This window comes from Cygnus atratus, chromosome Z, assembly GCF_013377495.2.
Source record: "Cygnus atratus isolate AKBS03 ecotype Queensland, Australia chromosome Z, CAtr_DNAZoo_HiC_assembly, whole genome shotgun sequence".
NCBI classification, from domain to species: domain Eukaryota; kingdom Metazoa; phylum Chordata; class Aves; order Anseriformes; family Anatidae; genus Cygnus; species Cygnus atratus.
Genome location: NC_066396.1, coordinates 34512385 through 34526937, shown reverse-complemented (window position 1 = coordinate 34526937; position 14553 = coordinate 34512385). Strand labels below are relative to the sequence as shown.

At 38.1% G+C, this 14553-nt stretch overlaps 1 protein-coding gene across 1 annotated transcript in view; it reads left to right on the top strand.

Annotated features, from left to right (window-relative positions):
• Positions 1-14553, top strand: part of TTC39B (tetratricopeptide repeat domain 39B) — a 73369-nt gene that overhangs the window by 15463 nt on the left and 43353 nt on the right. Inside the window, exon 2 of the mRNA XM_035569733.2 lies at positions 6395-6429. Within this exon, the coding sequence (XP_035425626.1) occupies positions 6395-6429 (35 nt within the window). The remainder of the gene's footprint in view (positions 1-6394; positions 6430-14553) is intronic.

The following is a 14553-nucleotide window of genomic DNA, read 5'->3' as shown; positions in this document are numbered from 1 at the left end:
GGGACGGTGACTCTACCACCTCCCTGGGCAACCCATCCCAATGCCTAAACACTCTGAGAAGAAATGTCTCCTGATTTTGAACCTGAACCTCCCTTGGCACAACTTGAGGCCATTCCCTCTAGTCCTATCCCTAGTTACCTGTGAGAAGAGGCTGACCCCTAGCTCCCCACACCTTCCTTTCAGGCAGTTGCAGAGAGCAATAAGGTCTCCCCTGAGCCTCCTCTTCTCCAGACTAAACAGCACCAGTTCCCTCAGCCGCTCCTCACAGGACTTGTGTCCCAGGCCCTTCACCAGCTTCGTGGCCCTTCTCTGGACATGCTCCAGGGCCTCGATGTCCTTCTCGTAGTGAGGGGCCCAAAACTGAACACAGTACTTGCGGTGTGTCGTCACCAGAGCAGAGTACAGGGGGACGATCACCTCCCTGGTCTTGCTGGCTACACTATTCCTGATACAAGCCATTCGAGTCAACTGAATGGATGTATGTTGCCCTCTTGTATCCTTGAGCAAGGTGCAAGCTCCACTGTCTGCTCATTTTAAGGGGTCATTCCTGGGGGTATGGAATTTGAAATGTGTAGCCAGCTGTTTCTTTGAATTTATTATGAATGGACTCCTAACTTGGGCTAAAAAGTAATGAATACATACAAAGTCACATAACAAAATAATAATCAAAATGTATATTTTCTGTATTTACTTGCATTCTGTTCAAAGTACATTTTTAATATTCTATTCCATTTGCTAATAAAACTGTGTGATGACTACTGTTTTCTAGAAACTGGATTTGGTTCGAAATTAAGATTATCGGCAAGGCTTCTTTTTGATAGTCCCAGTCCATAGTGTGGATATTACAGATCAGCTTCTTTTCCCTGTAACTCCCCTACTCTTCTCATAGTCACACTTTTCTCCTGTATCTAAAAAGAAAAAATGATACAGCCCATGTTCCACCAAGACAGTGCTTACCCCCACATGCTATGTGCATGTCAGTACCCTTTCAGCTTGGTCTACACCGTTTCAGCTAGAGGGAATAGGGTGGATCTCTCTGGATTTTAGAAAATGGCTGCTGAGTGTGTCACCTAAATCTTGTTTAAACTCCCTAGAGTCCTGTAAGACAAATTCCTATACAGAATGATAATCGTTACGGGATTGCAGTGCAAGCTTTGTTGTTCTTCCTATTGGGGTGTGAAATTTTAGACCTCTCGAAGTTTAGACCTCTATCTTTGTTTATGGGGAATCCAGCAACTGACATCCAAAAAGGCAAATTCGTATGGACAAGTAGAGGCATGAAGTGTTCTGGTCATCATGGCTTTTGACAGAGGCCTGATTCTCTGTGCATCCTTTCCCCTCAGCCTTGATCTTGAGGGGAGGAGCAGCGTTGAGGTGAATTACAGAAGGTAGAAGAAGAAAAAAATAATCAGATGTACCCATACTTGAATAAAAGTTTGGAAAAAAAATCAGAACAAAAAGAATCTTGAAGTGTACGTGCTTGCTAAATATACCACTTTTCATAGATTGCCATTACTGTGGACTTTCCGGGGAGGGGAGTTACTACTGTGGTTTTCCACAGCTTGACTTAGAGCAGTCCTCCAATTAATACCTAAAAATAAAGCTGTAAATAGGCAACTAAGTGTCGTACATCAACAGCTTTTCATGCTGGCTAGTATTATTTCACCACTATCTTATGTTGTCTCATTTGTCTGTCTCTGAGAGGAAATGACTGTGATTCAATAAAAGTCTCTCAGACAGCTTTATTTTTTGAAGTGTTGTGCCAATTTCTTTTCCAGATTTGTGGGAAAATCTAAATCAGTTTCTGTCATGCCATCTAGTGGCACTTTAATTTACATTCATATTAAGTTATTAGGTTTTCTCAAAAAGGTGCGATAAAAATTGTTACCCAGCGTTATGTACTGAGAAACATTACTAAACTGTTCCACTTAGTACTGAATAAAGTGTTAATGTACTTTTTCCTGAGTAGAATATCAGAAAAAAAAGATTTTTTTTTTATTGTGGACCCATCTGCAGATTCTATTTCCTGAATATTTATGCTGAGTGTTTGTGGCTGTTGTAATAAGGACATACTTTAGGACTTGCTGCAGGATGGACCCAAGTCAGCAGAAGGAAATGGATGAGGGACTGTATTATCCTAAGTCTTTGGCAAGTCTCTCTAGCCATGTAAATAAAGGAAATTATATTCATCCATTAACACTCTTAAAATGTAGAGGTCACAAGTAAGGCTGATTTAGTTACACACGGCATTAGGTTTGAAGTAACTTGTTTGCAGACCGTCATCTGTGCTTAGTAAAATCATCTAGCTTGAAGTAAGTAATCTTCTTTACCGTGGACTGACTTGAACAAGCACCTCTTGAAGTTAGTTATGGCATTTCAATGGTATCTATCATCAGTAGGCTGCGGTGTTGTGATGAGCAACTAAAGGTGGAATCTTTACTAGGCTTTAACCAAATACGCAAGAATGTCTGTCCTTTTCTTTGGGCTGCTTCTATATTTTGAGGGATTGATAAACATTACAAACCACTTGATTTTTTTTTTGACATACATGTAGGTATGCATATAATATACTAATATAACTTTACATGTTCAAAATGTTCTTGATGTAACAAGTTGATGTTTTCTTTTGTTGAACAGGTTTAATTCACGAGTTAATTGTAACAGGCTACTTGGAGAAAAGTGATTGCATTCTGAATACTTCTGAAATCTTTTATATTTTTATAGAAACATGATGAATCTCATAACTTGATCTGGGAGGAACTGTTTTGGGTTGTTCAGTTGCAGTCCTTTCCTTTACGCTTTAGGATGACTTTTTTTTCCTCCCTGTAGGAGGCATGGAATAGAGTAGAAAATGGCCACATTTCTCACTTAATGCCTTCAACTTTCCTCGTTATATACAGAATCATTGAGATCCTATAAAGTCAACTACAAGTTTGCGTGAGACTGTTAAAGACAAAACAAGATGTCTTACTGAATGCCTTTTAATTCCCCTTTTGTATGCAGTGGAACTGTGAGGGTGCATAGAACTTCAGAAAAAAAAAAGTGCTTGTTTTTTAATCACAGAAGTCACTGCTTCTGCAGTGGTTTTAACCCTTGTAAGGAATCTTGAGAGGCCATGGCTGTGACCTGTACTTTGGAACTGAGAAAAGATATTGTTGTTGCTCTTCACCTTGTAAATGTTTAGACACGCATTTAACCGGTATGAATAGCAAGGAACAAAAATGAGCAGGAGCTGGGCAGAGAAGGTCCACCTAGATATAATGTGTGAGTTATCTCTTTCTGCTTGTACATAGCTGCTGCTCTCAGGTTTAAAAGAGCTTTATGTGCTAGGAGCAGCCAAGAGGTTGACATCAGAGAGACTTTTCCATGTCACTATGAACTTCTGATTGTTACTATTATTTGTAAATATCTGACAGTTGAATCTGATTTTTGCATGTAAAGTTGTCCTCATAGGAAAAACGGAAACATGCTCAAAAACTGTCAGTATGTTTTATTTATTTTGCTGAATTTCTCCTCTTGTTTCTGGAAATAGCTCAGGGAGGCAAACAGTCTTCAGAGAGGTACTTTATTAGAAGGCTGATGACTTTTATCAGTGTGTGGGTGAGACATGGGTAACACGGTTTTTATTTAAGATGTTTGTTCTGTTGGCATCTCTTCAGCTTTTAGAAACTCATTTCATCTTTCCTCAGATCACACATCATTTTATTGTCTTCTGAGTTGACTACTGTACTCTTCAGAGTAGTCCTTATCCTGTCTAGTGTACTATTGTCAGCCAGAAAATTTAGCTTGAAAGAGAGCATTTGGGCAGTCTGTTAATAACACATCTTTGAATATATTTATGGCACTCCTTGGCAGTGGCAGCTGCAGACAATAAAGAATATGCTATTGCACTCTTTCAAACCACTGCAATTGCATGTTCTACCTGTAAAAAATGAAAAGAGTCATGTCCTTTTGCAACAGTTATTGTGAATAGAAATTTTCCATTAGATAAAACAAGTAAAGTAATGTTTTCAGTATGGTAGATCACAGTATTGCAGTATATTGCTGAATTAGCAGAGAAATTGTTACGATGTTTGATTATTTATTAGCTGTTTTCTGCCGGTAAGTTTGCCTAGAAATGCAAAATTCATGGAGCGTTGGTGTGTCTTCTGAAGTATTTACTGAATGTTAGATTCAATCTCGTGTTTAAGGTGAATTCTCTTGCTGAGTGTCTGGGAGAAAATGTCTGATGGAAGAAGGGACAGGCAGCTCGAGGAGAGTACCAGGAAGTTGCCAGCATATGCAGAGAAAGTCAGGAAGGCTAAAGCTCAGAACGAGCTCAACCTGGCCACTATGGTTAAAGATAACAAAACATATTTTCACAAATATATTAACGGTAAGAGGAGGGCCAAGGAGAATCTCCATTCTTTTCTGGACTCGGGGGAACATGAGGGTAAGAAAAAGTCTGAGGTTCTTAATGCCATCTTTATATCTGTCTTTAATAATCAGACCAGTTATCCTTGGGGTATTCAGCCTCCCAAACTGGAAGTCTGGGATGGGGAGCAGAAGAAACCCCCCACAGCTCAGGTGGAAACAGTTAGAGACCTGCTGCTCCACCTGGACCATCACAAGTCCATGGGGCCAGATGGGATTCACCCAAGGGTGTTGAGGGATCTGGCGAATGTGATTGCCGAGTTGCTTTCCATCATCTATCAGTGGTCATGGTCATCCGGAGAGGTCTTGGATGATTGGAGACGTGCTAATGTGATGCCCATCTATAAGAAGGGTTGTAAGGAGGACCTGGGGAAACTACAGGCCTCTCAGCCTGACCTCGGTGCCAGGAAAGGTGATGGATCAGGTCATCTTGAATGCAGTCTCGCAGTGTATGCAGGACCACCAGGGGATCAGGCCCAGTCAGCATGGGTTCATGAAAGGCAAGTCCTGCCTGAGCAACCTCATCTCCTTCTATCACCAGGTGACCCGCCTGATGGATGAGGGAAAGGCTGTTGATGTAGTGTACCTAGACTTCAGCAAGGCCTTTGACACGGTCTCCCACAGTATTCTTCTGGAGAAGCTGGCTTGGACAGGGACACTCTTTGCTGGGTTACTAACTGGCTGGACAGCTGGGCTCAGAGAGTGGTGGTGAATGGAGTGGAATCCACCTAGTGACCAGTCACCAGTGGTGTTCCCCAGGGGTCGGTGTTGGGACCCATCCTCTTTAATATCTTTATTGATGACTTGGATGAGGGAATTGAGTGCTCCCTCAGGAAGCTTGCAGATGACACCAAGCTGGGGGGAAGTGTCCATCTGCCAGAGGGTAGGAAGGCTCTGCAGAGGGACCTGGACAGGCTGGGTCAATGGGCAGAGGCCAATGGGATGATGTTCAACATGGCTAAGTGCTGGGTCCCGCACTTTGGCCACAACAGTGTGCCCTGTTTAAGGAAGGGTTGGACCTGGTGCTTAGAGACATGGTTTAGTGGGTGATACTGGTGGTTGGAGCAGATGATCTTGGAGGTTGTTTCCAACCTTAATGATTCATGATTCTAAGGTAAATATCAGACGAGGATGTGGAATTCCTTAATGAGGTTATGGCGTAACTAATTTAAAATGAACAAGGAAAGACTGGATCAGTATATGGAACAGAGAGATCCTGAAAATTACCAGATGGACAAACCACAACGAGGTCAGGAAATTGCCCAAGCTGCTAATGGCTGGAAAATGCGTAGTGGATGGAAGGATGTAGACGTTTACTCTGTTCTTTGTTTGCTACGCAACTCTGCAGACTAATTTTGGAAACTGGATATAGAAGTAGATGTCCTTTGATCTGAATCATTCTGACCAGTTTATGTTCATGTATCTCTTCCTCTGTTTTAATTGGAACTGAAAGAAGAAGAGACATCATCCTGATGTCTGCACCAAGTAGTTCGCATAAGCCCTACTAATGCTTGAGTTGACTGTGTATGCACACTATCTGTTATGCGTTTTGGACTTAACATGTGTACTCTGGTAAACCTGCATATCAGTTATATGCTCAGAACACTTTATACACTGTTTTTTCTGTGCAGGTAAGCTAGTGCATCCTGAATGCATTAGATGTGCTGCAGAAATTGTGGAGGCGTAAGCCCGTATTCCTCTTAGAAGTTTACATGGTGGAAGTTTGTGAGTCTGAAGAAGTCATCGTCTGTGTTTAACTTACGACTGTAATGTGATACAGTAGGCCCATAGGAAATGTATCTGTTTGGGTGATGATTTGTAGTGAAACCATAAGGGAAAGCCAGTAGGCTATGAATATTCTGAGTATTACTGTATGTTGCATAATAAACACTGCCTGGTAAAGGTAACTTTTTGACATCTTACAGAAAGAGTCCCAAAATATGCGTACACATTTAATTAAAACAGTTTTTTTCTTTTCCAGGAAAATTTTGAAGATGCCTTTGAAAACATCCCTGTGTAAGTAACATTTTTAATAAAGACAAATATTTTTAAAACTATTTATACAGCAATAAAGTTCTATACACACATTTCTCAGGGCAGTATAGCTTTTTTATGCACTGACTGCATTCATGTTTTCCAGAGCAGTTAAAATCCCAAGAGTTGGGAAGGGGGAGTGTAATTAGGTTGATGGATATGATAAAGTACTTGTCAACAAATGTGAAAGTTGTAAAGAATATTAAAAAAATAATAATAAATGTAGTAACTTGGTTGCATACTGACAGCTATAGGCAAATTTTTGTATGGTGAAAAATCATAACTTAGCATTACTGGAAAAACTTCAGATGATAGGACCATCAAAGCAAGACTTTTGAATGTAGATTGCTACACCAACTGCTGCACAGGTATTTTTTTCCTGATGAAGTTAGGTATAGTCACTTCTCAGGCATTAGATTTAATGATGAAGCATTTGTATAATACCTAGAGTAGTAAGGTATGCCCTCTATATGAAAAATGTAATGTTTACCTTCCTGGAGTCAGAAGGAAATGAAGAAGAATCTTATACATTAGTGTCAAGAACTTTTTCGTGTTAATGATCACTTTTTCTTCCTTTGGCTCACTACCAGGTGCTGTATGATTAGATAACTTCTTTCTTTGGCCCTTGCTTCCCCAGGGAGAGGAGAGAAAGTGAATCTAATATTTACTTTGAACATATTTATCCAGCACTCACTCAATTCCATGACAAGGTTATTTCATTGTTTTTGTTGATGTTAGACCTGGGCATGGATATTTATTATTGATATGCAAAACTCTGATAATTTTTTTGTATATCTTCAGTGCTCATAGCTGCCGCATAGAGAGACTTATTACAGCTATAGAAGTTAGACTGATGTTAGTTTCTTCTTGCTAGTATTACTTCTGCCTGTATTAAACCGTTATGTAAAAGAGTAAATGTCTTGTCCTCCTGTAGGGTGGTAGAGAGGATATTAGTAGGACAGGAGCAGTCGTGGCTGCTGTCTTCTACTGGCCAAAAATACTATCCCTGTGCTGTTACATTGTTGATTGATTCTGGTGGATGTGTATTCTAAAACAATTTTTGCATTTGTTCAGATTTCACAGCCTTTAGTTTACTCTGTTTCAGTAGCATAGGGCCACCTGCAGTTCTTGTGAGGTAGCATTAGAGAGATCACAAAATGAGACTTATTATCTATCTTAAATGGGTTATTAGGAAAGGAAAAGAGCTGGCAAGTCTGTGTTGTATTAAAACAGCTCTTATTTTTCAACCCTAGGAGAAAGCACAGTGTGACTAACTGCATTCACTGAGCTCTTAGTCATTTTTCTAAAAGATAATGTCATTATAATGAATCTGATTATTTTAGTATTGTTTTTGTAGAAAACATAAATTCATCTTCACATCTCAGGAACTGTTTCAATTTAGGGAACAGCTACATCAAAAAACTTGGGTTACGTAGGTTCTGTAAGAGTGGCATTTGAACAGACTCTGAAAGTATCCTGCGGGATTTGAGTTGATTGCATAGGTTGTTAAAATAAGCTGAACTAGATGTAGTAAAACTTCCATAGATGATAAGGGCAGTATATGTCATCCTTTGGAAGCCTATCTCATTGACCTGTTGTGAGATATGCATTTGTGAGCTAAATGTTCTTCATGGAATGTCTTCTATTTCTTTGGTTGGTTGATTAACGTGAATATAAGTCACCAACTTTAACCTTGAAATACTGCAGGGATTAACCTGTCTCACTGATTGGCAGGCTACTGAACCAGTAAAGACCTCACTTTCTGTAAATGTTGAAAAAGATACCTACTGAAATGCACTGTGCTTTAATCTTATGTTGAATGTTAAGACTCATAAATGCTGCTCAGGTGTGTCCCCAAACAGACAGCTTTTAAATAATACTGTAGAAGAGGCATGTGCTTTCATATTAGTTGATTGAAAGGAAAGAAGCAATAGGACTCAGAAACCCAACAGGACGTTTAGATTAACAAACGATTACGTGAGTTTCCAGCATCAGATTCTGAATGCCTTTATTTTTTGAGTGCATTTTTAAACTGACAGATAGTATAAGTGAAAGTGCTAGTAATGTTTGAGAGAATAAATATTTCTAGTTTTCTGTGCTTGTTTCTAAATTCTTTATGATTATTCCAATTTTTACAATTTGTGTTTTAAAATTGATATGAAATCCTGTAGTGTTTTTTTTTTTGTTTTGTTTTAATTTTTAATTCTTCCTCTTTGGAAGAAAAATTTGGAGCTCCATTTAAGTAGTTTCGATCTGCAGTTTGTTCCATTTGTTAGTGGTTAACTGACAGAGGATGTCAAGAATATATGTCTGAACAGCACTGTCCTTCCAAACTACTAAGACTATCATTTTTTTCAGTCTGGCTTAGAAATTTTAATTCAACTGCTGTAATATTAATGGAAAACAGAATTCGAAGTGTTTCTGTATCAGAGGACTGTAGAGACCTGTGATATGGAAGAGCTTTTGTTACTTTCACACAATATTACTGACTTTGAGTTGCTTTCATCAAATTTTTGCAGGTAGGGAAGTTGTTGTAGGCTTTGGTTAGTCAATAGTGTAAAAGGCCTGTAAATTCTTAACCATAATACATAGAAGAAGGAAAAGGAAACTGATTAAAGCTTTGCAAGATTTTTGAAAAGCATTAGCTTTAGTAAGTATTTAGTAAGTCATTAGCAAGTCATTAAAATGACTTTGAATGTCAGCTTTTACTTTACCCTTAAATGTTCTGTTGGTTGCTAATGGCCACAGTGAGTCTTCAGCATTTCTGTTGTTACTTTCTTCTGGATTCTGTGTTCATCGTAGGTGATAGTGCTCATGCCCAATTCTGCTGAACTGAGCCTTATGTCCTTATGTCTTAGGAACCTACACCTGCCCCTGTCAGGTGACTCGAGCTTTCCCTGCACATGTCCTAGATATCTCTCCTTCCCCCACCTGCATCTGAATCTTCCTTGCTTCTGGATAGTAGTTACATTTTTCAGCAGGCCAACAAAACAGCCAATTATGGTTCTGTAGCTTTTCTGTCAGTAGGTACATATTTCAGGTATTTCTACACTATCTAGGTGTTGATTTTAATTATCTCTTGGATTTACGGCTTATTTGTCAAATTTAGTTGATTGAAACTGTCCAATAGGCTAAGATATTAAGAGCATGACCAGACAGTTGGCATAACCGTGTACGTTATTTCTGCAGAAAATGAGGCTCGTTGAGAAGACTGCTCAGTTTGTGAGGATTTAAGCAATAAGAATAGGACAATCTCATTTGAAATATTTGCTGCTGATGACTTGCTTGGTGTTTAGATAATTAGCTGCTTTGCAGTTCTGGGGATTATGTAGAAATACGTATATTTTGTATCTGGGCAGCATTCATCACTTAGACTCTTTCCTGTCTCAAATTCTTCAAAAGGTACAGCTATTTAAACAATGTGCATAAGAACTACAAAAAGTAAGCCTTCAGACTTTTCTGTTTGGGACTTTTCCTGAAAGCTTTTAATCTTGTTTTCCTTGAAATTGTTTGGTTTTAGTTTTCAAATTATACTGATAAGTTGCCTAAAGGAAGCTTTTCCCAAATCTAGTGCTATACTTGTTATTTTTCACCTTAATCTGTCTAGAATTAATGGTGTTTCTTTCTGTTACTAATACAGTAATAGAAGTTTGAAAGCATTACTGCATTGAAACAGTGAATGCTTGTTCACTTCATTGTACTGGAGGCTCAACATTTTGGGAAGCTGTATCTAGCTTTTTGATTTTGCTGTTGATAAAATTCCTTTCAGATTTTTCTAATGTATCAATGTTTCAATCTCTTTTAATCAGATAAGAAAGTTAAATTGTTACAGCCCTGTGACAATATATCTGGCATTTGTTTGAGTGGCTTATTGCAGTTTGATTATACCCAGTTGAATTTAGCTGAAATTAACCTTTTTTTTGGTAGATTCTTTTATATATAAGGGCTTTTTATGTTTACTTACAAGGAAGGAGCTTATTCGAAGTATATCAGATCAACTTAACTCTTTTAGAATTCTCTAAATCAAGAAGTGGGACCTGTCATCATGATATCTTGTACACCAGTCACATAAAATATTTATAAAGGAACAGTACTCTGTATGTTGCTCCAGTAAATAATAGCACACAATTTTACTAATTTAACTTCTCTTTAACTGGCTGTCTTTCCATATTACTATTATTATTATTGCTTAACTACAGGTAGGTTGTGTAGGTTAGATGCTAAAAGACCAAAGAGTTATCTTAAGAGGTTAAAATCCTTCCCTAAATCTCTAGTGCTGGCTGCTGTAACTGAGGGACCAGTCCAGGAGGCAATCAGTCTTTGCTCCGATTGTCTAAATGGATTAGATTATTTATCTAGACTCTTTTGTGGTCTTTTACTTGTATTAGGTACTGTATGTATACTCAGCAACTCTGACAATTTTTGGAATGATCACAAATTTCTTGGTTTTATTAGAAGCGTGGAGGGATCATTAAGTGTAAACATAATTCTTTACTCACTGGTGCTAAAGTCAAAGTAAGGCTGTTACAGACAGTCTGCAATTTTGCTTAAAGCAAGCAGTAGAATTTCACTTATTATTCACTCTGTCAAATCTAGCTATTAAGTTTTTGTCAGTATTTGTCTTTGCCATAATTTTTGATGTAGCATATTCAACCTTACAAAGAGGACAGCTGGGATCAGTGTGAAACTAAATTTTGCCAGTATGTGGTAGTGTTAATTCTGCACTACTTCTGTACTGGCATCCCCTGTAGTAAAATAACTCAATAACTTGAGAAAAATAGATTTTTCTGTTTTTGAAGTTCAAGCCTTTTCCAATAATTAAGTTTTGTGGTGCTAAGCTGCTACTTACCGAACGTATCAGCATGTTTCCACCTGAGTGTTGGCTTACTTCAAGTGTTGTATGTCTGTTTTATAAGGTAACTTAATTCTATTACCTGGCAAGGATCTACAGGCTCAAAAAGATGTATAGATAGAAAAGATTTGTTTTATCCTTTTTTCTTCCTAAAATATTTCATTAGTATCTGAATTTTATTATGTAAAAACTCAAATACAATTCTAACCTTAGTGAACAAGGTAATTACCAAATTCTGCAATTTTTTTCTTATGTATTTCTGCTATGTTAATTTTGCCCTGAATTATTCAGAAATTCCTTCTATTGAATACGGAGATCCATGTTTTCTGTTGTCAGATTATTATTTTGGAAGTTATTTCATCTTTGTTTCTACAAGATGACTAAAAGGTATGTGCTCTTTCTAGTTTTTAACCATATTATGCTTAATCTTGTATTAACCTTGTCATTGCTGGTTTTTTGTATGTCTTCTCTGAAGTTTTACACTTGTTAGGAACTTAAATGCTCTGTCAGTTATATTTTAATTTTCTCGTTTCATTTTACTAATTTTTCCTTAAAATTTCATTAGTATGTGACAGGAATAGGTTACCATCAAATTATCATACTTTCCTGTAGTCTAGTTGGTGTGCAGTCTTTTTCTTTGAAAACACCATCTTGCCCCTTTACATTAATTAATGGTGGCATTGCCGTCCCTGGGGGTATTCAAGGAAGGTTGGACTGGGTGCTTAGGGACGTGGTTTAGTGGGTGACATTGATGGTAGGGTGATGGTTGGACCAGATGATCTTGAACGTCTTTTCCAACCTTAATGATTCTGTGAATAACATTTACAGTAACTATACTATGGTAACTGGCTGGGTATGTGTTATAGATGATTACTGGTAGTTGTCTTTGGGAAGAAATGTAGTTGTCTGCCTGGCTGATGAAAACAGTTCATATAAAGTGGCCACCTTCATGTTGCGCTATTTGTACAGAAAATTCTGACATCAGACCTCCAGTTGTGGCATTGGTGGGAGAGCTGGAAAGACAGTGAAATCTCCTGTGAATACAGTTCAAAAACGAAATAGGGGAAAGATCTAAGCTACAATTCCAAAGAGAAGCAGACAAACGAGTTTTGATGAATAATGGAATTCATAGGATTTTCTGTATTTTTTTTTTTAGCAGAAATGCTGATATTTTACTGCTGTATTACCATTTCTCTTCTGCATTTCCTTTTCCTACCCAAAGCTGGATTCTGTTAATCCTTGATCCTACCAAAGCAGCTCTGTGTGGTATTACTGGGGTGATAGATTAAGGGCCAGAAGTGTTTAAGGAAGTTAGAGCAGGTTATCCTTGTAATCTCAGAAGTGTAGTTAAGATTTCGGTTATACCTGCACATGTGTGTGTGTTGTCAGTTTAGGAAACTGAACAGCTGAGGAAGTGACCCTAAATTCAAATTTGAGTTCTGGGAGCCAAAAACTTGTGAGAACAATCTTTACCTCCATATGCCTGAATTCATATTCTCACATTGTCTTAAGATGGTGAGAAACAGTGATGACAACTTGTTATCAAAGTTATATTTTCTTATGCTTGGTCCTCAAGGCAAGGAAAAAAGTAGTCCTGTAAAGGTGATTTTTGTATCCAGTAAATAATATTTTCATAGCTGTGCAAATATGATACACTAACTACTTTATGTTGTCAGTATCAAGATTTTGAACAGCAGTAGTCAAGAAAACAGACTAATCTGACTAATCCTCTACCCCCAACAGTTCTGTAAGTTTGAGGAGTTCTGAGTGGGTGATAATTATATTGTTAATTCTTCTGTGTTTATTGCAACTAAACCTTTTGCCTCAAGTGTAAGACTTGTTTGTTGTATTTCAGTCGATGCTTTCAGGGCACATTTTACAAATTTTTGTTTGGGTGTCTTCTGGTGACTTTGAAACGTGCAATTCCGTGTGTCCGTAGTTTCTTAAAAGGCGTGTGTGGGGGAAACCAGGAACAAACAAACAAACAACAAAAAAATCCCTCAAACCGAACTCTGCAGTCTGAACCGTCAACGGCTTGAAGGGGAAGCATGATGCTGGAGCACTCTGGGACATTCTGCACAGAACTTCCCAAAGCTCTGCATCTCTCCCATGCCATTCTTCCTTGCAAGCCTTCGCTGAAAGGTTCCCGTGCAGAAGGATGGAACAGCCTATTTTATATGACTCAGTGCTGGCCAAAAGAAGCTTGTCTTCACTGAGGCTAAATGTTTGGGTAGCTGCTTGTGGTTAGCTCTTCCATGAAAAACAAATTAACACCACGGTAGTAAACCCACATACTCTGTTTAGGTCAGGGGTTCCTGGTGACTTCTGGATAATAATAGACTTCTGGAGCCTATTGTGTTAGTTTTGATGTTAGAGAGTTAGAATGTGTGATCTGCTGATCACATCCATATGTTATCTCTTTAAATTGCTTTTGGGAAATTAGTGTTTATCTTATCCTGTGCTTTAATGAAGACTGCAGTGATAGTCTGCAGTCATCCAGTTCAAGAGTTGCCTTCTTTGAATATTTCAGGGACTTTGAAAGGGATGTAACTACCACAGGCAGTTCTGTGGTAAAGGATTTATACTGAAATTTTTTTTGTGTTTTTTTTATATTGTGCTGGACTGAGTTATGTGAATATTCTTTCCTCATTTTCTACAGTTATGTGATCAATCTGTGATCTCAGAGTACTTAGTTGTGTTCACGAACTGGTGTCACAATTTTTGAATCATGACTACTTTGAATAAAGAAATGAAAAGATGAGCTCTGACTCATAAACAGATGGAAAAATAAAAACTTGTAGGTTATAACTTCTTCAAATATTGAGAAGGATGATCCTTCTTAGGAAATGAGAACTGAAAACCAGATCTGCCACATGTTTTATTTTAAACTATTAAAAACCGCTCTCTGATCTATAATAGTGTTTTTCTTCTTTTGACAGATAATTGAAAACTGTGTTAGAAAATTTTGGGAAGCAGTTGTGAAGGTGGCTTGTGTAAGCAGCTTGTGTGTGTCTGTGCTTTTTTTTTTTAGGTAATCCCAGGAAAACATTTTTTGATATCTGCAGGTGGAAGGCTAGTTTTTATCAGTTAAAGGAAGTTGCTGCATTTTTGTGGAAAGTGGCTCCTGTCTCTCTCAGCTTTTACGGGGAGGTGTTTTCTGAGGTCTCAAACATGGCCTAAATTTAAGACAGGACATGGTTCGTATTCTTTGTGAACTGGGTAGATTTTTATGTGGCTACTCAACATTGATTCAG